This window comes from Protomyctophum bolini (assembly GCF_963924005.1).
Source record: "Protomyctophum bolini genome assembly, chromosome: 11".
Taxonomy (NCBI): Eukaryota; Metazoa; Chordata; class Actinopteri; order Myctophiformes; family Myctophidae; genus Protomyctophum; species Protomyctophum bolini.
In genome coordinates, this window is record NC_137872.1 from 15,117,121 (window position 1) to 15,139,564 (window position 22,444).

Here is a 22,444-nt window from a genome sequence, read left to right on the forward strand (position 1 = left end):
ACAAAAGTCACAGCCACAAGCTACATTCTGCCCACCTATAGGCTATTCAATATTCGTAGTGGCAACATGTTTTGAAGTCATTTATTCATAAATGCATTAAAGTCAAACTTAGATTATATTTATATGTGCACACTGGTGGCATATGAAATATGTATGATGGCTGTATATTCACGCTGCTCTGAGCCTCACAGTATGAATAAATGCATGAAAGTATAGGCTACATGCACATATGAATGCATGCAAGGTCTATGCATAAAGCATGCCTACTGGAGCGTACAGGGCCGGAGGAGGCATACCATGCTATAGGCCAGGATATTATGCGTAGATGGGCACTGTAGGCAAGACAAACTGGCATAATAACCTACTCAGCATTATTTCTGCGAGGACGAGGGGGACCTACACTGTCGCAAACATTATATTAGGTGGCATTTTGATTACCGGTAATTAACAAATTAGTATGAGGGGCGGCGTTCGTTCATTCGTTCTAATATCCTATCCTCCTTTATTCTAACTCGGGGCGCGGCTTTATCCCTCCTTTGTATTTTGTGCGCGCACCGGGTTCACCTAAGTTAACCGAGTCTACACGCACGCGCTCGCAAGCGGCCTACTTTTCCAGTGTCTATCGCACATGCGGAGAGAGAGTCAGTGGATAGAGAGGCGGATTCTTTTCGCAGGCTGCTGTTGCTGTGCCAATGCGCAAACAGTCCATGCCGTGGTGGGATAGGTCTCCCCAAATTGAGGCTGCGCTCGAAATGATCATGCGATTGAGTGACGGGCGCGTCGTCATGCCTCCTGTGTCTCTCCCCTACTGTTCTACGGTGCGATCGGTGAATCTGCGTTCCGCAAGCAACCCCCTGGGATCTACCGTACCGCCCTCGATAGCTCTGCTATCGGCGTCTTTCTCATAATGAATGGCTGCTTGTAGCAAGGGAAAGCGGGGAGAGAGAGAGCAGAGCACCGCGTCCCTTCCACTGAAAGGCTCCGCATCAACTTCCCAGCACTGGCGAGGCGGTGAGTGTCTGTCTGCCGCTGTATGAAGCTCTCAGCCGGGGTCGTCTGAGGATCAGCGACGGTGGGGGGAGGACGTCTGTCCCGTGGCCGGGTAGGTGACTAGTTTAATAGCGGTAGCGCCGCGGCACAGAGTACAATTGGTTTGATAATTTAAAAAAAAAAGTATTCAAGATACATACATAACTAACTTTTATCTATGTGATTTGGTGGATGGGCTCCAGGTTGGCACGGCCATAAACTTTATATTCACCTTCATCGTCGTTCTTGTTCCTACACAAACCTGAAACCTCAGCGCTTCATATCAGAGGGGAGGGTTTTCAAAGCGCAGTAACATTACAGCTATAACGGCACGTTTAATAGCGAAGCGTTGCAATGAACGTTGAAAATAAATGCCAGGTTCGGACGTTTAAAATTAATTGTGCCTTGTTGTGCGGCTCCCACCCCCTCTCCTCTCCTCTCTCCTCTCCTGTCCTCTCCTCTCCGCTGCGTGCCGCACTGGTTCCGTCTGGCTCTGCCCTCTCAGCTGCTGCGTGTCCTGGGATGACCTGTTGATGTCGGGAAAATGGAGAATGGCAGGGGGAGCGATTTCCCCCATCCCCAAATATATTTAAATAAGTGACATTTGGTATTGACAGCCGCCGGTGTGTAGTCGTGTCATCACGGGTTCGTCGCTTATTAATATTCGTTACTTTAATGACAGCCTGGAGCGGGGGGCGGGGACGATCACTTGAAGTGTTGATGTTCCAGCTGTGCGAGTGAGCGAGCATTAATGTGGATGCTGCCTGGCGAATCCAAAAAATATTGAAGTGTGTTAGCTTAGCCACCTGGTAGCTCCTGGGCCTGCGGGACGGAGGGTGGCACACGGCATCAAAACATCTATGCTACCGGAAGGTGGCAAATTAGCTGACTGTCTTTATCTACTCAAGCATTGTTCAGAATTTATAATCGGGATTAGTTGCCGTTACCGACAACGCGAAATACAACGTTTACTGCCCTCCTTTGTGAGACTGTGTCGCCCTCCGGATGCCAGCAGTCCCGGGCAGACAGACTGGCACTGATCGGTGCTGTGCGACCTTATCTACTCCGTTTGATCTGGCATCCTCTCTCTGGCGCTTCCATCGGGGACGGGGAGGAAGGACGCACGTAGTGCACAAGGTATAATATGCCCGGACCGGTTAACTGCAGTGTAAAGTGTATAACGTAGCTATTATAACTTAAGGATTAAAGTTTTGTCAATCTATACAGTAGAAGTGTGTTGCATTTGGTATGCTGCGTATGCACCATGGTATCCAGCTTCAGTACAAACTTGAATTAATGTACCTTGTGGTTTGATAAGACGAGCCATATTGTAGGCATGGGCACTTGAACCAGGAAATGAGAGAGAGAGAGGCAGAGAGAGGCATCTACAGTATAGGCTAGTAAGGCTACCTACCAGTATCCCGAGTCCCTACTAATAATCAACATAGCAATGTGAATTACTTTAGCTGTTGCTGTTTTCAGACTTGGACTTGGATGAAATGGAAAATGTTCTTTAGACTTAATATAAGTTCTGAAATATGTTGGCAGCCGGCCCTTCATAACATAACATAAGCCCTTCAAATGCTGGCAAAACATTCTGCAGGCTTGCTATGAAAAGACTTGGTCTTGAAGTATGTTGTATGTTTGACCCACTTTTCTCTCCAGGCTGTGTATTTGCCGGCTGGTATGAGATCTAAGCCACAGGGTCAACTTGGGTTAACTTTTATTTTCATTGGTGCTATTGTACTCTACTTTATATCTTTAATCAAATTAAGACCCCAGAATGATCCCACTCTTCTCCAGAAACAGCCCTTCTGCAGGCCCCACAGCCTTTCTTTGCCACGCGCACACACACACCCCCACACACACACACACACGCACACACACACGCACACACACACGCACACACACACACACACACACACACACACACACACACACACACACACACACACACACACACACACACACACACACACACACACACACACACACACACACACACACTGTCACACTCCCGGGGCAAACTGTGCAAACACTCCCCTGCTCTCAGCCCTGTGTGTGTTCTTGTGTGCACATGTGTGTGCACGCTGTGGCTCCCTTTGCCAAACTGTAAACAAGCAGTATTGTCTAATGTGTGTGTGTGACTCAGTATGGCTTTTGTGGGTTTGTTTGAGTTTGTGTGTGCGCATCTGTGTTTTAGTATGAGAGAGAGGGAGCTTGAGAGACACAGAGACAAAGAGAGCATTTCTCTTTACCCCGGAGCTTGGCTGAAGCCCAAATGAAAGGCTTTGGATATGATGGGGCGGATCGCTGCAGCCTTCATCACAGTCACACTAAAGTTGGTACACTTTACACACACACAACAAGATCCTGAGCGTTAATTTAACTCAGAGAGTGTACAAGTGGACCCATATTCAGTGTCAATGTTTACACTCCGAGTTAAATTAAAGCATGAACTTATTTGAACGAATACAGTATAATTTGAACCAATCTGTGTATGGTAGATATAATACATTAACAATCACGTCTGCAGTGGTTAGAAGTGGCTTCCACTTCCATTGAAAAATGTAGACCCTGGTATCAGTCTGTCAGGTATAGTCCGGGAGTGAAAGGGTGATTGAAAGGGTGATTTTTGGCCGAACGTGGTTTCGTCAGATAAAGTTTTTTTCTAAACTGATTCTTGTAGCTTCACTAGCTTGGGGTCACCTCTTAAGAATTAAAGAGGGTGCCCAGTGATATCCCTTGAGCTTTTTATTATTATTAACCCCTTAATGCCAAAATAGAGTTGTATGGTATTTAATGCAAAATACTTGGCCTAAATGCATCAAATTGGCTTTCTACAGTGTTTATGAATTATGATATGCACAATGAATTGGATTTATGATTAATTCATTATTAATTAATGCATATTAATCCCTTCATGCCAAAATTCCCATAAAAGATATAAACTCAGCAACAAAAGTTTGGGTTACTTAACTTTGGTCCATTATTTCTCTACTTGATTAGTCACCTCCACAACGAGGTATAGATTGTAAAGATCAGGCGTTCGTGGAATGAGAAACACAGCTAAACATGTGGGTAGCGCCTCCAAAAAATGTGCCAAAATTGCAAGTGGTTGGTATTCAACCCTTTGCTATGAGGTGCTTAGTGGATTGGATGATTGAACTCTTCCACAGTAATAAGGGGGGGGGGGGGGGGGGACATATTGGCCTAATGCATTCATCATAAATCTAATTCATTGTGCATATCATCCACATCCATAAACACTGTAGAAAGCCAATTTGATGCATTTAGACCAAGTATTTTGCATTAAATAACACAAAACTCTATTTTGGGTGGATTTTTGTCCATTCGTTCTAATACCAGATTTTTGTTTCTGGTATTAAGGGGTTAATAACAAAAAATGCTCAAGGGATATGTTGTATGTTGTTGTTCGATCCACAGTTGGTATCCGTATACTAACATACATTGGTTGTCATTCTTTGTAGAGCCTAATCGATGCCAGATTCTTGGGTCCAAAATAAGGATGACAGGTTAAAAGTGTAAAAAAACATTTGGACAATGCCAATACAGAAAATCCTTAAATATTGTCTGATATTACGGTCTTGCACTAATTTCTTCTTTTTCGGGGGTTGCCAACTGCTTTAATTTTTTTTGGCGATTGGTTGATTTTTATTTGAAGATTATAAAATACACATAGGGGTTGATAACCTTAGTCAGCAATAAAGTAAGTAATAATGACTCATTTCCACTACTTTCCTCATCAATCTGTGTAACAGTAGTCAATGTGGGGTCCAGGAACCCCCAGGGATCATTGAGAAGTTTCCAGGGGCCAGGGGGGACCCCAGCTAAATCGTCTTGATTTTGAGGAACCAAATTGACACTTACGGGTCTGTAACTTGTGAGAGAGTGTACAAATGGAACCAAATAGACCCTTACTCCAGGTCCATTTGCTTCCTTTAGCACCATCTCATTTTCGAATAAAAAAATGTAACCTCACTTTTTAAGCCCATAGCCAATCAAATCATCGCTATGGGGCACACACACACACACACACACACACACACACACACACACACACACACACACACACACACACACACACACACACACACACACACACACACACACACACACACACACAACCACACACACACACACACACACACACACACATATAGTTTGGGGGTCCATGGACTATTGAGTATCAAACTGAGGGTCCCTTGAAAAATCACACTTGTGTGAAATGAGGGGCGCTCTGATCTTCATACATCACATTCCGTGCTCAGCCAATCAAATCATCACATTCCGTGCTCATGCACAAACACACAAAGCTGTGCATAGGCCCTCAAACAATGGTGAGAATCACTGCTGTAGGCCTATAGCATTGGCGTATATATTAGTGTATACTGTCTTTGTTAGCTGGGACTGTGGCTCTCTCTTGTATGCATGAGAGAACAATTGCACTGCGTCTGCTTATGCTGCCTTTTGAATGTCAGTGTGGTTGAAGTGGCCATGAAAGATGTAGCCACTTAACAGTACTGCTGAGACATATGCCTGCCTAGTCTGCACAGTGCATAATATTCATTTCCAAAGTAAAAGTAAACATAGGTTCTGTATTACAAAATGTTTACAGGGCATGCATGCTCTCAGAGGGTACAGGGTGAGGTGGTATGTTTATCTTGGATTGTTTCTGGAAAATGAATTGACACATGCTATATGGTGTTTGTTTAGGCCACTCCGGCGTTTGCACATAGAATACCAGAACATGACCCAGTTATCTAAGGACACTGGATTTTATAGGCCTAGTCACTGAGAAAAAGTGCAATAAAGATCCAATGAAGAACAGGATTAAGGCAACACAGAGATTACCTGTTTAAGTTTTAATAAAACTGTTCCTGTGAATCCTGTCTCAAAACAAATTACTATTGAATTAGGCATAATCGGTAGGAATTTGTGAAGCAGTTTATTGGGAGGATGGGTCGACTGCATCAAGTGATATAACGTTGCCTTTACTTAACTGTAGTTAATTTTCTGGAAGGATTGGGGTTTGGCAATGCTGGTTCACGACAGAACTGCTTGGTTGTAAAATGCATGCCCTGGGGAATGCAATCTTTTTGTGCCCATGCCCAGGGCACAGAAATGGGCAAGTCAAACACGTTATAACCTTGTAGATCTATTATTAAAATGCTCAAGATATCTATTTTTCATATTTTGAGAATTTCACTGAAATTTGTAAAAAAAGAAAAAAAGAAAAAGAAAACAACTAAAGACTAAAAACTGTAATAATTTAAGCATGCAATGAATGCAATGAAAGTGGTTACAATTAAAATGTATTTTTTAAGAAAACATATTGTATTTTATATACTATAGAAAGTATTGTGATATAGTACAAATATTGTTTTTCTATAGTTTCTGTATATTGCAGTAATAATACGTGGTCAAAATCTCATGATGGAACATTGGACTGGCCAGTGTGCCTTGGCACACTGTTTGGGAACCACCGTTAACCACTGCCTTGGGGTACTAATAATGCATGTTGTTAAGCATTTGTCATCTTTAGAGTGTGTTATGGAATTGTTTTTGCTGCCCATTTATGCAACACTTCCCAATTCATTTTGGTCTGTCTAGACCAAGTCAAATTGAGTTAAGTGGGTGGACATCTGTCTGGTATGTACTGTAGCTCAGTGGTGGACAGTAATAAAGTAGATTTACTTAAATACTGAAGTAAATGTTTTGAGAATCTGTACGAGTATTTGTATTTTTGGATACTACATTTAAAAGACAAACATTGTACGTTTGAAAAAAAAGTACGTTAAGATTTAGCAACTTAAACCTTCAATGCATTGCACTGCAACACTTTGTCAGCTTGTAGATGTGTTATATTCAATATTATTGATATTTTCTCCATTAAAATTTACTTTTGGATATTTAAAAATACTGAAATTCTTACTTGTAGTGGAGTAATATTTGACCATGTATCTATACTTTGACTCAGGTAGCCTACTGGAGTTAAGTACTTCTCCACCACTGCTGTAGCTACATGGGCTGTGCAGGCCACTGTTAATCAGCTGTTTTCTGCCTTGTTGACTATATTACCTAACTGAATATAAATATTAGATTTTCAGTCTTAACCTGAATTTGCTTTCTCACATTGTCTACACACACACACACACACGCACGCACGCACACGCACACACACACACACACACACACACACACACACACACACACACACACACACACACACACACACACACACACACACACACACACAGAGATGTTAATTAGCTATATCATAATGAAGTCCATAAAGAACTTCCTTCATTCTCTCCTCCGTTCTTTCTCTAGACTCTGCGGTGGTGTATGTGGGCGCACCATGGCCCAGACCCTCCAGATGGCGATCCCAAACTTTGGCAACAACGTTCTTGAATGTCTTAATGAGCAGCGGCTACAGGGCCTCTACTGTGACGTCTCTGTGGTGGTCAAGGGCCACGCCTTCAAGGTGAGACAAAGTTTAACCCCTTAGTGAAGAGGCTAAATGGTACAGTAAATGGTGCATTTATATAGCGCTTTTATCCGTTGATTGTGCATTACATTCACCTGTTCAGTTCACACGCATTCATACACCGATGGCGGAGGAAACCATGCAAGGCACCAACCTGCACATCGGGAGCAATTAGGGGTTCAGTCTAGCTCAAGGACACTTCGCCAATAACTGGGAGAGCCCGGCATTTAACTGGTTCCTAGGCTAGAATGTTTTACTGTGAGACGAGACCTATTCGGATGGCTTCATAAAATGTCACATACTGTGATTGGTTGGGAAGATGCTCCAGACTACAGACACGTCCTTGTTTATGTTTGTGGCAACGCTGTTGTGTCGGCGACTGCGAGTCACAGTATGAATGCTCAAAACTCGGTTGACACTATTCGGTAAAACATATATTGGCCTTAAGGCTCAGATGACAGCCAATCTATTAGCATGTTTAGAGTTTACATACTGTAGTACGCATGCATGCATAAACTTTCCTTAATGATGATCTGGTTTCAGTATTTATTTATGATGTATTTTCTATATGATTAAGGTTATTGCAGCGGACTAGCGGCAAATTTGTTTTGGTGGTAGGGAGGGGGGCGGGCCGGGGCGGGGGGGTACCCAGCCAAAAACGTTGAACCCCTGGCCTAGTGGCTCATTCAGCCACACCTCACGAGCCTCAAGGCCCCGCTGTTAGCGCACCTGCCTTTGATTTAAGATGTTTAAAATGCACTAAACGGAAATGGACATATCATAACATTTTACATGATGAGACAATAACCTGATAATACCTATTGCAAGCACGTTTAAAGTGCCAGTTGATTTTCTTGCCGCACTGAAATGAATGGAAACATTGGCTTCCTCAAAGATCAATCAAACCACAGTAAGCCATGGAAAATGTCAGTAATGTCAAGTATACAGTGAGTCGTGGGCAATAAGCTAAACATTTCAAACCACCGGTATGGATGGACCGAAGGAAAAAATCTTTGGAATATTTTATAGGCGTGTAAATTCAAAACATCTTCATGTGTTTATTACGTCTCCCCATAAGAGCATGAGTTTTCCTCTCAGACTCTTAGAATGGCCTTCATAGGGTCAGTCTAACATTCCACCCCTATTTTCATCGCATCTTAACTCTTTCTCATAACAGCTTTGTCACTGCGAAGTACTGTATATCATGAAATAGACTCCAAAACAGCTATTGTACAGAATTTTACCTGGACAATGAAATGGGTTACAACACATTAACCTGTTTACTTATCTTATTTAATAAGATAGATCCAAATGAATGAATTTGTACGGTTGGATGACTCGGAGAAACTGAAACGTTTTTTTCAAAATGACATCTTTTCATTTGCCTCTTTCCTCAGGCCTGGTCAATGAGGAGGAGGGTCATTTACATGTAAAATGGATTTGTTTTATTTGTTTTAATTTTGTTCAAATAATGTACAAATATTCATTTATGTATTTAAATAATGCAAGATGGAATATGAACAGGAAGGACTGTACAGGACTGTACTGTCCTGTACACTGAAGGACTGTACTGTATTCTGTTAAATGTGTCATATAATCCCATATCGTATGGGCCAAAGTGGCAGGACACGAAAATAATTAATTAATTCATTCATTCATTCATTCATTCATTCATTCATTCATTCATTCATTCATATTGTGTGTACATCGGTGTTGCATTGGTCATCATTGCACATGATACCACACCGTCCCACCAAATATTTTTCAGGAGCACGTGCCCACACACATGCATCGATTAAAAATAAACCTAAATTCACAGTCGCACATCAACAAAGTTTACAAAATCTTCTGGAATGAGCCTGGATTCATATCAAGGGTCCATTGTGTGACCTGCTAAATCCTGTAGATGTTAAGTGACGTGCAATACTGGTGTGAATTGATATCAAGCTGTTGTGTGGAATACCAGAGCAAAATATATTGAGGCTCTCGGGCGGAAACCTGGTTTGTCCAAATCAAGACATGGAAAAAAATAACCTGTGTTCCAGTGGATACAAAACAGTATTATTAACATTATCTTGTTAATACCTTTGATTGGTTAAATAGTTATGAAATCCACTGACAGACATAACCACTTCCAAGCTAGATGTTGTCTCTCTTTATATGTCATTAATTATCGTTTAATGTTGTGAGCTTGTAGATGTACTATTTTGTCATGGTTCGTGACTTCACTACTTTGTAACTGCCCCACAGCGACAGTATACGACAAATTATTTGTATTATTTTTGAGGCAGTGAGGAAGGGCATATTTAAAAAAAGAAAAGAAAGAAGTGGAGTAAGCCTGTACTGTATTATGTACGTGAAAGGTAATAGTGTCGATACAGGAGTTAATAGACACTTTAGCAGTGGCAGCGTCATCCATAAACTTGTGCTCTTCCACCCCAGGCCCACAGAGCTGTCCTGGCCGCCAGCAGCTCTTATTTCCGGGACCTTTTCAGCAGCACCAGCAGTGGAGGTGGCAGCAGCTGTGGGAAGAGCCCCGCTGTGGTGGAGCTGCCGCCGGCTGTGCAGCCCCAGAGCTTCCAGCAGATCCTGGCCTTCTGCTACACCGGCCGTCTCAGCATGACCGTGGGAGACCAGTTCCTCCTCATGTACACCGCCGGGTTCCTCCAGATCCAGCAGATCATGGAGAAGGGCACCGAGTTCTTCCTCAAGGTAAACGCTGCCGGCTGCTTGCATTGTGAGCTTGTACAATGTTAAATATTTTTGAAGAACAAATCTTGGGGGTCCCAACCGTCCCATACTCCCTGCCACAAAATATTTTAATTTGGGGGTCCACAGCCAAATGCATATATAAATTTGGGGGTCCTGGACATAAACACGTTTGAGAACCACTGCCATACGGGACCTGGCATAGCAATTAATTGTACATTGGCTATTTTAAAGTAGCTAATGTAAATTTATATCGGGTGATAGTGGTTTAATTGATGCTATATTAAATAATTTAGCTGGGGAACCCCTGGAACTACCTCAAGGACCACTAGGGGTCCCTGGACACGTTGTCCCAAAGCCTATACGGCTTGGGTTAGGACACGCTGTGATTAGCCACTTTGAGTGGTAGTTGGGGCAAATGCTCACCCCAAAACATGATTTACGATTGTGTGCCACTGAGACGGCTCATCGAACAGCCTGAGCTCGCTCGGCGGGGCCTCTCGTGGCTCAAGTTTGCTTGCCTCCTTTGAGGTAAAAAACTATACTTTATTGGCCCAAAAGCGGTGTGTTTTTTGGTAGAGGAGAGGCACTCCGCATGCGTCACAGAAGCGGGGCTTGGTTATAGCACAGGCGGTATAGACTTTGGTATGTCGCTCCCTGTACGCGACTTTGAGAACCACTGCCATATGTGTTGTAGCAGAAAAGATTGGGCTTTGTCTGACGAGAAGTTTAGAAAAAACTGGGTAAAACAATAACTTCTCTATGAACTCTGAAGTCTAGTATTCTGCAATGTTCTTTTGTCTCTGTGAATTGGTGCGACCTGACACGGCGTTGATTCCCACGTGAACACATAGGTGTCCTCGCCGAGCTGTGACTCGCAGGGCTTACACCCAGAGGAGGCCCCGCCCTCTGAGCCCCAGAGTCCCGTCACTCAGACCAGTGGGAGCAGCGGAGCCCGCCCCGCCCCCTGCTTGACGCCGCTCCCCATGGTGTCGCGGGTGAAGACGGAGCAGCCGGCCAGCCAGGCGGAGGCGGCCTCCCCTTACTCGGTGGTGTGCACCCCCGTGGCAAAGCGGCTGTGGGAGGGCGGCAGCAGCCGGGACGGGGGCGGCTCGGGGGGCGGGGGAGGAGGGGGTCTGCGGAAGGCGGCTCGCTTTTCCCAGGAGTCGGTGCGGGGCAGCGCCATCCAGGGACTGGTCAACATGGGTACGGCAGGCGCCACCGGGCTCGGCCTGGGCGGCGTGTCGACAGGAGGAGGGTTTGGCAGCAGCAGCGGCCACAACGGGAGCTCCGTGGCGGGCCTGGCTGTGTCCGAGGGAGCCAGCCCCGGTACCATGAGTGCCTACGCCAGCGACTCGCCCATTAGCTACCACGACGATGAGGAGGAGGAGGAGGGGGCAGACGAAACCGCCGAGGAGCAGTACAGACAGATCTGCAATATGTACACCATGTACAGCATGCTCAACGTAGGTGCTGCAGGTAAGGAACTGGAGACGTGAGTGTGAACCACAGTACTGATGAGGTCTTCAAGGTGTGCCTGATTTATACTACAGTATGTACGATGCAAGGCATTGTGAGCTTATAGATTGCTTATTTTCGGCGCACAACGCTGTATGAATTAAGCATTGCATTCACACTAATTTGTGATTATTGCACTTGTGTGTTAAACTCTGACTTGATGGTTCAATGGTGTTAAAGACATTCTGTTCTTTTAGTTATCCCACAGATGCCTGCAACTTAAAGTGATGGAAGGATAAATCACAAACCGTTAGTATTGTAAGATATTTTTGGTCGTTAACTACTACCCGCGGTTGCCATGATAGTTTGTCATAGACATAGAGAATACACTTTGAACATTTGGGAAAAGAACCCAGAACCCAATTTATTGCCTTCGTCCCGTCATTTACTTCAAAATAAGACACAAAATAGGGACACCAGGTTGAATGTGGTTAATGTATGCAGCGAGCTACACATAGTTTAACACTGCATCATCGGGGCTGGAGCCAGGATTTTAGAAATACTGAGGTCACTTCTTAGCATTCCACCAAACCAGAATGTTTTTCAGACAACGGTATAAATCTATATGCATTTTAAGGCATTTGGAAAGCAACAACTAAAACTTGTTTGTTTGTTTCCAACTCCAGTTGTGTGCGTGCGTGCGTGCCTGCGTGTGCGCCTGCGTGCGTGCGTGCATGCATGTGTGTGGTCTACAAACAATGCAGTGGTTGCTTAATAACCAACATGCAATTAATAATATAGCCTGTTAAATCATTTGGGTTACATATGCCAAAAGTCATGAAGTATAAAGGATAACATTACATTTGACATGACTGTTGCATTAATAAGGCATATACATTATTTTGGTTAGACCGGGGACTATACTTGGTTGCTCCTTTTTTCTCTCTACACCAAATCTATTCACAAAGATAGCAAATTAACAATCTCAAAATGCATCACCTCTTATGACATGCCCAGGATAGGTTCATGTGGTTAATACGACAAAGTCTCCACATACAAGTTGCCAACAATGTAATTTAAATAATGGCAGGGTTTCCTGGAGGAAAAGGTGCTACTGGAGGTTGGTGCACGACACGTCCACGCACATGCTAGCCTGGCCCAAGCCGCCTGGGGCAGCACAATATGGACAAAGGTTCATACAGTATCTCAATATTTATGCCAATAGCGATACAATATACAGTATGACTATGTGTTAACATTTGTTATTTTCCATTTTAAAATAGTAACAGTGAAAACCAAATATCCTTCAATAGTTTTTTTTTCAGTGCACACTCCTGTGAGGTTATAGGGAGTGTGACGGGTTGTGTCACATATGTCATGGAAAACAACTACATTATGCCATTGTGGTGGTATATGTTTCTGACGTTTAGTCTCGTGCTGGCCAATTCAGTGTCGGTGGTGCGCCTAGACTGAGCTGGTCTGGTTGAATCGCTGAATGGTAAACATCCTCAGCCGAGCCTGTGGTTTTATTTTCCCCCCCTCTTCAGTCAGCTCAGCTGTGCTAGTAGGTCTTGATTATACTTATCCCAAGGATTCATGGAAATGTAGTCAAAATAGGACGAACCTAACCTCAGGTTGTTTAAACCCCACCTGATGTGCAGTTGTGTAATTCTGACCAATAAATATTCCCAAAGTCCTTGATTAATTCATTGTTATTGACTGTTTAGATAGATGGTAGTTATTCTATCCAGAGTATATCAGGTACTTGTTCACATATGCTACAGGCAAGTCGTTAACAATGCAAGTCACGAATACAACCTCAACCGTGTAATAACTGTGTTCATATACATGGAATATGTGAACAGTTAACTGACATACAGTACATCTGGATAACATTATACATAGCATGTGAACAACTTACCAACATACATCTGGAGGACATAAGAATCTATCTAAATAAGCAACAAGAAGTGATACAAGGAACAAAGAATGCTAGTAGGGAGTGAGGTAGAGTGTGAAGACATGAGTTATAAGATTGGGCGTGAATCTGCAGTCCTGATGGTGGTGGTGGTGGGGGGGGGTCATTCCACAGCTTTGAAGGCAGGGGGAGAAGAGTCAAGGACGCTTGGTGTTGGCCAGGGTGTCGTAGGGAGGGATTGGAGGACGGATGTCCCAAGTGTGTGGGAAGGGATAGGGATGTATGGGGGGTGCCATGCCACTGGTTTCCTATTCCTTGTAGGTCATTACTAGTGTTTTGAATATGATCTCACATACTGAGGGAGAAACGTGTGCTTTGCTTGCATAGTATTGTATGCAAATAAACCTTCTTAAACGTTTTTCATCCTCATCTCTCCAGCAGCAGGTGAGCGAGTTGATGCCCTGCCGGACCACACAGAGACACGGGGACGGATGCGGGGCAGAGACCTGACGTGTCTCCCTACGGAGCTCATATCGCAGATAGGAAACCGCTGTCACCCCAAACTGTACGAGGAGGGAGACCCAGCCGAGAAGTTGGAGCTAGTCTCAGGTTTGTGTGCGCCACCTGTACATATGCAGCAATGCTAATGTGTGTATTATGTGACAACCATGGGTGTAGCGAGCGCTGAAAATGTGGTTTCTTAACCAGTGATATTTATTTGTATGACAAATGGGCAAAATGAACATGAACCAGCAGAAATAATCACCCTACATGTAACCCAGTTCCGAACTCAAATAACAGTAGCCTAAATAATAAATATACATTAATAATTGGGTTAGGGTTATTGAAAAATCGGTGTATGGTATACAATATTATGTGAAACTATGCACATGATCACTGAGGTTTCTTTTCAGAGCCATTATCTCGAAATCATTGCAAATGCAAACAATTTTGTGATCCAGTTTTGGACCAGCCAAGCATTTGTCAAAAGGCTGCTGCCTTTACAAGGAACTCCGCTGGTAGTTATTTAGCAGAAGTTAACTGATTACTACCAGTGATTACTTTTATACTCTGTTGTGCGACAGTGTTGCACGCTGAAAATAGCAAAGCTACAAGTGTGTGTGAATGTGTGTGTTCTGTGAGAATCCTGCTTAGGTGCAATATAACAGTGAAGCGTGGTATGGAATTTCATTGATAATGTGCATTCTCATGGGGGGGGGGGGTCTAAACTCATTTTTAAAAGTGGATGGGACAACATCCCTATTCAGACTTTAATTGGAAATAAAGAACAGGCTAAGTCCTACAATGACATTTTGGACCCATTCACAATATTTACTTTAAATATCTGGTTCAAAGTCGTGAAACAGTTCAGAATGGAGAGGACAATCGGGGTGTTGAGGTGGCCCGCTTATGATCCAGATTTTAAGCCTGTGATGGGCTCGGTATGGCTTTTCCTCTTTCAGTACTGCCATGGAGGGCAATGTGTTTTTGAGTTTTGAAAAACTGAAGAATATGTGCATGTGTATAGATAACAAGGACTTTCAAGTACGAGAGTACTTCATGGGTGAGGTGAAAGCTTCTGAGCCGGTGGCTTCAAACGATGATCTCATACTGGTTTTTATACAGGCATATAAACATGAATCCAAAAGAGCAGTGTCTAGTGTATACAATGCCTTGGTTTCAGCTAGGTCTAACTTCACAGAGTACATTAAAACTAATTGGGAAAAAGAGTTGGAGATTACCATCACTACAGAGGAATGGGAAAATATGTGCAAAACACAAAATACGTCTATCAACTCAAGAATGTGGAGATGAGATTTTTTATAACACCTAAAATTAAATCAAGACAATTGAAAACAGAACATCTATGCTGGAGACTGTGTGGCCACAAGGAGGCGGGCCACGTTCATATATTCTGGACTTAAAATTCAGAAATACTGGCAGGATATCCACTCCACCATGGAGACCATTCTGTGTTTTAAGATACCTGCTTTTTATTGTTGGGAAATATCCCTGAAGAGATTCTAATACATGATAAATATTTAATCAAGATCCTCTGAGCAACAAGTAAGAAAGCAATCACACAACGCTGGTACTAACAGGACCCGGCACCAATGAAAGAACATTGGATGGACATTACTGAGGAACTGTATGTCATGGAAAAACTAACATTCATACTTAGACTACAAGAGGTGAGGTTAAGTTCTATTAAAAGTGGGAAAAGTGGGATCTCTTCTTCCAGGCTATCGATAATGTATGAGGAATTCATGAACGTATCCTGTAATATGAAACAATGCAGCCTTTTTCCTTGTCTTTTTTCTTTCCTGTTGTCATTGGCAATTTCTCAATAAAAATGAAGTGGAAAACAAAGTGGATGGGACTTGGGACCCTCGTTGCTGTCGGGAGGAAACCAAATTTAATAACTACATTTTTGAGGTTTTATTTTGAATGTTTTTTATAAATCAGTGCTATTGAACACCTTTTACGTCTGTGTGTTGTTTTGAAAATATTGAACGAATAAAAAGCGCTTGGGACTAAACCTCTTAACTTCATTGGGCCCTCAAACTGTCTGCTGAAGCAACTAACTCCACCACCTCTCCACATCTCAAGTCACAACACCAACTTTGATGAGGCAGTATTGCTTTGTTTTCGAAATATAAGGTTTTCTTCATTTCCTAAAAAAAGTTAAATGGTTTCTTCCCAACAGCAGAGATATAATAGCAGCGATGGTGAACAGAAAATGCTAATGTACATATCATTAGCTAAGTGTAGAAACCGAAACAGAGACAGTCAGATGCCGTCAATGTATTCACAGTCACATTGTGTACCTCTAACTGTCCTTGAATGACTGAGCTTAACACTGGTATGCAGATCAGCTCACATGTTGCGTTTAATATTAGACATGTGAAGGCATGTCAGCCTGCAATTATCTGTATTACCTTATGGCCTGGCTTACATACCTTCCCATATAAACTGTGTGCGTGTGCGCGTCACACATTTGTGAACCAAAAACAGTTCAAGTGTAACAGAGAAATGCTGTGTGTGTGTGTGTGTGTGTGCTCCTGTGTGTGTGCATTTGTGCATAATAATACTTTTGGCATGCGATTATAATATATCCTTTGTGCAGGTACATCAGTGTTCATATCACGAGCCCAGCTGATGAACTGTCACGTCAGTGCCGGGACCAGACACAAGGTGCTGCTGAGGAGGCTGCTGGCTGCTTTCTTTGACAGGTAGCTTTTCCTCTGTCTGCTTGTTTCAATCATTACACAGATGATTCCACAAATGCCTTCTAAATCAGTTCTCACACTTTCAAAATCTTCCAAAAATGTTTATAAATACCAGATGGCAACTAACTACACAGATGCTTTCCCATATTTTTCTTTTGTGCGAACAAAACTTTAAACTTTAACTGTTTGGTAGAGTATATATTATATATATATATATAACTAACACAACAGTGGTGCTCTTAGAATCCTGTGGTCGGATAAGTTGACAAGTGTTATTGCATAGAGAGTCTGAAGGAGCTTTGTCTGGTGCTTATGTAGGAGACCCAGTTTGAATCATAAATCTTATGGATTACAGATTTAATTTGAGGTCAGAGACTCTACAAATGTAAGTTTCTGTTAAAGTTAAATTAAAGGTTTGCTGTCTAGGGTAACACTGTATTTATGTAATTAATACAATACTTTGCACCCCTTTTCACATACTGTATGTTAATGGATTTTTTTTTATACCTTTTTGGGCTGTGATTGTGCTGAAACATTGCCCAAATTCATTGTCATAGTTATCTGACATTCACATTGGATCCACACCGCTGTGCATCCTGAGATCCATATAGTTAGATTTGTTTTGCATTATTCCTACATGGAAGTTCTCAGCCGCCATGACTGATTTCAGTCAGATGGATTCCAAAGAAGCCAGCATGTCTGTGTCTGCGATGCATTGAGAGCTTGTAGATCGGCTATTTTCGGTAAATTATTTAAAGATTAGAGCATTTTAAGTGGTCAAACTAGATATGTTTAGTGTTTTCCATGAAACCCTAATAGTCTCTGTCTCTCGAATATGTCTTAAAAGCAAAGGATAAAGCCTCAGTCTGTGATTTCTTCACCTGGTTGACAGTATGTAGTATGATGTTATTGTTGTAATATTGTTCCTACAGGAACAAAGCATAATTTTACATTTAGCAACTGAAACACACCTGCAATTAATGTCATCACCGTCAGCAAAATCTCTCTGTGAAAATTGTCTATTTGGACTTTAAAATTATGATAAAATAAGGTAATAAACCAGTGTTCAGTGTTGGTAAAATAAGGTAACGAAGTACTGTAGGCTACAATATGAGGGAAGATATAAGTCACATGTTCTCTCAACCGAGACAGACATCTTGAAATGGTTTAATGTTTACCTAGCAGTTGAAAATACTACTTTTCATTTTATTCTAAAAGACAAGACAAGCGTTTTAGTGAAGCTCTAAGTAACACTGAGACTCAGAGAGTGTTCACAAAATGGTCCCTCTAAATCTCACCACATCTACAAGCTCAGCGCTTGTGAGCTTGTAGATCTGCTTAGGGAGGGACGCTAGGGTTCATGTGGTTAACTATAACTATACTGTATTCTCCTGTCTCAGAAACACTTTGGCCAACAGCTGTGGAACAGGCATCCGCTCTTCTACCAATGACCCTAGCCGCAAGCCCTTGGACAACAGAGTGCTGCATGCAGTGAAATGTGAGTATGCATGTTTGCATGCGTGAGGGTGCACTCAAAGCGTGTGTATTTCTTACTATGATGAAGACCCGGAGGGGTCGAAACGTTGAATCCTGATTACTGAATAAAATTGATGGGAGCTTAAAGAACGGTGTGCGGACTTCCTACCTTCTTCCTGTATGTATATTTTTGTCCTGCACCCGTCGATATTTTTGAGATGCGTGTGCTTCCCGTTTGAATGTTGAATGTTGCCACTACTGTTGGAGCAGCCATAAACTATACACAGGTTCATCACGATGTTCTGGGCATCTTTGTAAAGTTAGTGTTAGTAAAAAGCAGGTAAAAGAGTAACGTTTGAGCAGTTGATTAGTCACTCTACCATTCAAGTAGAAGACCTGCCTGTTTACACTGCAGATATGTCGTCTCCGCCTACAGGAAATACGTTAGCTGCGACCATGAGATCCGTTTCTGAACGTGTCTATATACTGAACGTGGGATCTTTCTTTTTTGGGTCAGTTTGTTCACTTTAACAGATAATAAGCAATAGCTCATAGTGGCCACAAGATGGCGACATTTACCCTGTGAAATTAAATGACAGCTTGACAAAGACCCTCCAACAAAGTTGATAGGGTGGCTTTCTGGCTATTCAGCTTTGATTGTCCATTTTGTTGTTGCAATGTGGGCAGCAAGGGTAACTTTTAACTATATAATGAGACGATCCAGGTTGCACAAAGGCCATGTATGCCTAACACCACTCAGAACCTCACATATGAGATATGCAAGATGTGTTGTGTGCAGTAGATTACTAAGGCCTCGTCTGCTTGGAGGTGGTCAAAATGTTAACATAAAGAAGCAAAAAGCAATCCCCGAAGAATACCTTATCTGTTTGAAATGTTAGTTGTCTTTCAATAAAATATAGTTTGCATTGCAGCTATGAGCAGTGCAGCCTTTTTCTTCATTTAAAAACATAAAAATCATAGCATGCTCTCATCCATTGTCTGGTTGTCTCTGCTCTCAATAGGATATCAGCCCAAATAGTCATACAGAAACCATAGATACTGTAACTCCCACATGTAACATCATTGTGAAGCGCAGCCCTGATCCGTAAGCTCTTTCCTTCTCGCCCACCAGTTTACTGCCAGAACTTTGCCACTAGCTTCAAGGAGAGTGAGATGAACGCCATCGCGGCGGACATGTGCACCAACGCGCGCCGCGTGGTCCGCAAGAGCTGGATCCCCAAGCTGAAGCTGCTGATGGCCGAGAGCGACGCGTATTCTGCCTTCCTCCCCGACGCCGTCAAGTTGGAGGACGATGCGTTGGGGCCGGAGGCGCCGTTTGACCCCGCGACCTTGGAGCCCGGCAGCGGCGTGGGCGGCGGCATGGATTCCGGCGGCTCCTCCGGAGAATCGCTTCAAGGCGTGGGCGTGGACGGAGGGACGTTATTCTGACCGGTGAAGCTGTGGAAAAGGTTGACGTGCCATGAGGAAACACAAGCGAGAACCTCCCCCCTGGTTCTGCTCGCCGCCTCACGTCCTCCAGGGGGCGCCACCTGCCTTGACCTCTCCCGTCAGACTCTCACTGTACACTACGTACCAGGGGGGGTGAATGGCAGTTGTTGACCCCGCCGTAAACCAGGGAGTGAAAATGATCACTTTCAGATTTTTCTTTTCCGCCGCCTGCCCCCCAAGCTTCCTCCGCTTGTTTTTAGCCATTTAACTGCAATCGCCCTCTTATATTAAACACATTCCCCGTCGGGATGAGTGTGAGGGTCAGTACCTCAGGCTGAGGAGGTGGTTGGCTGGCTGGACGCACAGAAAGAATGGATGGAATAATGGGGCTAAAGGATGCGAAGGTGCTTCAAACTGCATTCCAGCCTTAAACTATGGAGATAAAAAATGACACTAACAACTTAAACAAAAGCCCTGCTGATTCCTTTCCCTCCTCATGCCCTCACACCTTCCACGCCACCCTCACGACCAGAGCAAATCCATCACACTCCAGCGTGTGTCTGTGCTGTGTCTTATACGTACATGTCTCATCTAATGTCATTTGTAGCATGTTTCTCTGTGTGTAACCTTCCAGCGACCAGTACAGGAGGGAGATTTCGAATGCAGTGAACTGTAAGAAAACTGTAAAGTGAACGGGCCTGAAACAAAAAGTTAAGAGATATATTTTGAGGATAAAAAGTTCTATATAAAAGTGCACACTGCACACGTCTGTATGGTGTGTGCATAGAGAGAGCGAGAGGGATTGTTTTAAAATCTCAATCATTGTGTTTTATTGTATTTTAAGGAGCGGTTTTGCAGAGAAATGTCTTATTGAAAAAGGAAAAGTGCTATTTTTGCATTCAAAGGTCTGGTATATATATAATGACAGTCAGAGTAGTCTTAATGTAAGACTGGTTAGTTGTTGATTTCTTTTTTTAAGTTGTTATTTTTTATCTGCACACAGTGGACACTGCAGTTGATCCTTTACATTTGAAGCCAAGCATTTCATCTTACATTCATTATCTTTCGAGAAATGTCGAGACCAAGTGAGACGAGAACTGTCTGTGGTGGCAGTTTTTCAGTAGGTTGTATAGGTTTGTACAGGTATTTGCAGCCCTTACAACACATGCTTTCTCCTAATTTTGTCAGCCAAGGTTGGAAAAGTACAGCTTTGATTGACGTGCTGCATATGACTACTTATGCTTAATGTATACTTTGCCGTATGACAGTGCAGAAAATAGCTGATCTACAAGTTCACAAAGTTGTAGAGCTTGTGTGTGCTTAGATCAACTACTTTCAGCATGTAACCCAGTTGTATAAATCAAGTAAAGTATACATCAGGCTTTAGCTTGCCTCTTCCTAGTTCTATTTTATCCCTACTGACCGCCAGAGGTGGTCATTAGGGATTCATAGAACCGTACTTACATTCGTAACTTTCATTTTAAATTGACAAGTAAAAGATACTGGAATATGTGCCTTGTCATGAAACTGTGTGTGTGTGTGTGTGTGTGTGTGTGTGTGTGTGTGTGTGTGTGCGCGTGCGTGTGTGCGTGCGTGCGTGTGCGTGCGTGTGTCTGTCTCTGTCGGTTTCTTTGATAAAAACATCTTGTATTATTGTAGCCATGCTGTATTGTCCGCTACTTACAATGCGAATACAGAGTGGCTAACAGTTTTCTTTGACATGTATCATCACATTATATTTGTGATGATTTTTGCACCTTCCAGGAGCGCTAAGAGGGACGTTCCTGCACCTTAACTAGTTGTTCACGCACCTTTTTAGGAAGGGGGGAAAGTTGTCATCTAAAGAATAAAGCCCTTTAGCCTAATTTATTCTTCATCATACGACTCGCCGAAGTGTAATTTAGATTTTAGGTGTGATGTATTATGTTTTTCTTTGTTGCCCATCTTTTGTAAATGAGTGTGACAAACTCCATGTAAATCAACAAGACTGTTGTCCCAAATGTTATTGTCTTCTTTTGTTGGATGCTCATGGTTAAGATTGGTGTGTGAGCACCTGTTTCTATTAATTGTGTCTTTTGAAGCATCAGGGATGTTGGCGTTAAATCCATGAGAACGGTTGGCATGCAGATCTGAGAGAGAAAGATTGAAAAATAATCAATATTCCAGGTGATGGAGATAAGTTGTTAGGGTCCGAATTGGCTCTTGTGCTGTAGGGGTAGCAGCATTTGTGTTTATTACGCAGCAAAATCCTGAATTTGAATTTAAATCTTGAGACTCAAAAATAGCCCCTAATAGCTCCATTCTTACACTCCCTGGCCTCTAGTTTGAGTGGTAATTGTACTTTATTTTATCTGCACAGTAAATGTAACCAAATGGACCCTTATGGGTGCATTTGGTTACATTTTGTTAAACCTCTGACACTTAGGATTTTACTGTGCAGCGCAATTGATGGGTTTGTATGTTTGACACACAATACCGGTACCGCTGGCATAAAGGCCTAATGAAAAGTGACAACCAACCACAAGAGCACTGGTGTTTAATGCATCTTATTTCAAGTCTGTGTTTCAACTCCAGTCACTTAGGTTTTCTGTTATAGAGGAAAGGAACAAATACATGTGCAGGTTTGATTACAACACGTGTCATTAATCAAACTTGCACATTGTC

The 22,444-nt window shown here is 42.8% G+C and overlaps 1 protein-coding gene across 5 annotated transcripts; it reads left to right on the top strand.

The window, feature by feature from the left end:
• The first annotated feature begins 669 nt into the window (after window positions 1-669).
• On the top strand, window positions 670-21,772 carry nacc1a (nucleus accumbens associated 1, BEN and BTB (POZ) domain containing a). Of its 5 annotated transcripts, XM_080777009.1 has the most exons (10): window positions 670-1,102; window positions 2,042-2,166; window positions 3,233-3,370; window positions 7,384-7,537; window positions 9,983-10,252; window positions 11,104-11,728; window positions 14,067-14,234; window positions 16,753-16,858; window positions 18,256-18,353; window positions 19,464-21,772. In XM_080777009.1, the coding sequence occupies exons 3-10, from the start codon at window positions 3,327-3,329 to the stop codon at window positions 19,778-19,780; spliced, it is 1,782 nt and encodes a 593-aa protein (XP_080633135.1). In that variant the 5' UTR covers window positions 670-1,102; window positions 2,042-2,166; window positions 3,233-3,326; the 3' UTR covers window positions 19,781-21,772. The 5 variants fall into 5 exon arrangements, with proteins under 5 accessions (XP_080633135.1, XP_080633137.1, XP_080633136.1 ...); XM_080777011.1 differs by lacking the exon at window positions 3,233-3,370 and having other exon boundaries at window positions 14,064-14,234; XM_080777010.1 differs by lacking the exons at window positions 2,042-2,166; window positions 3,233-3,370 and having other exon boundaries at window positions 14,064-14,234.
• Window positions 21,773-22,444: the final 672 nt, after the last annotated feature.

Excerpts from the sequence above, each read along its gene's own strand:
- nacc1a (XM_080777008.1), top strand. The coding sequence starts at position 3,327 with ATGATGGGGCGGATCGCTGCAGCCTTCATCACAGTCACACTAAA. Across the intron at positions 11,729-14,063 it reads GCTCAACGTAGGTGCTGCAG|CAGCAGGTGAGCGAGTTGAT; the intron begins GTAAGGAACTGG and ends TCATCTCTCCAG. Across the intron at positions 18,354-19,463 it reads AGTGCTGCATGCAGTGAAAT|TTTACTGCCAGAACTTTGCC; the intron begins GTGAGTATGCAT and ends CTCGCCCACCAG.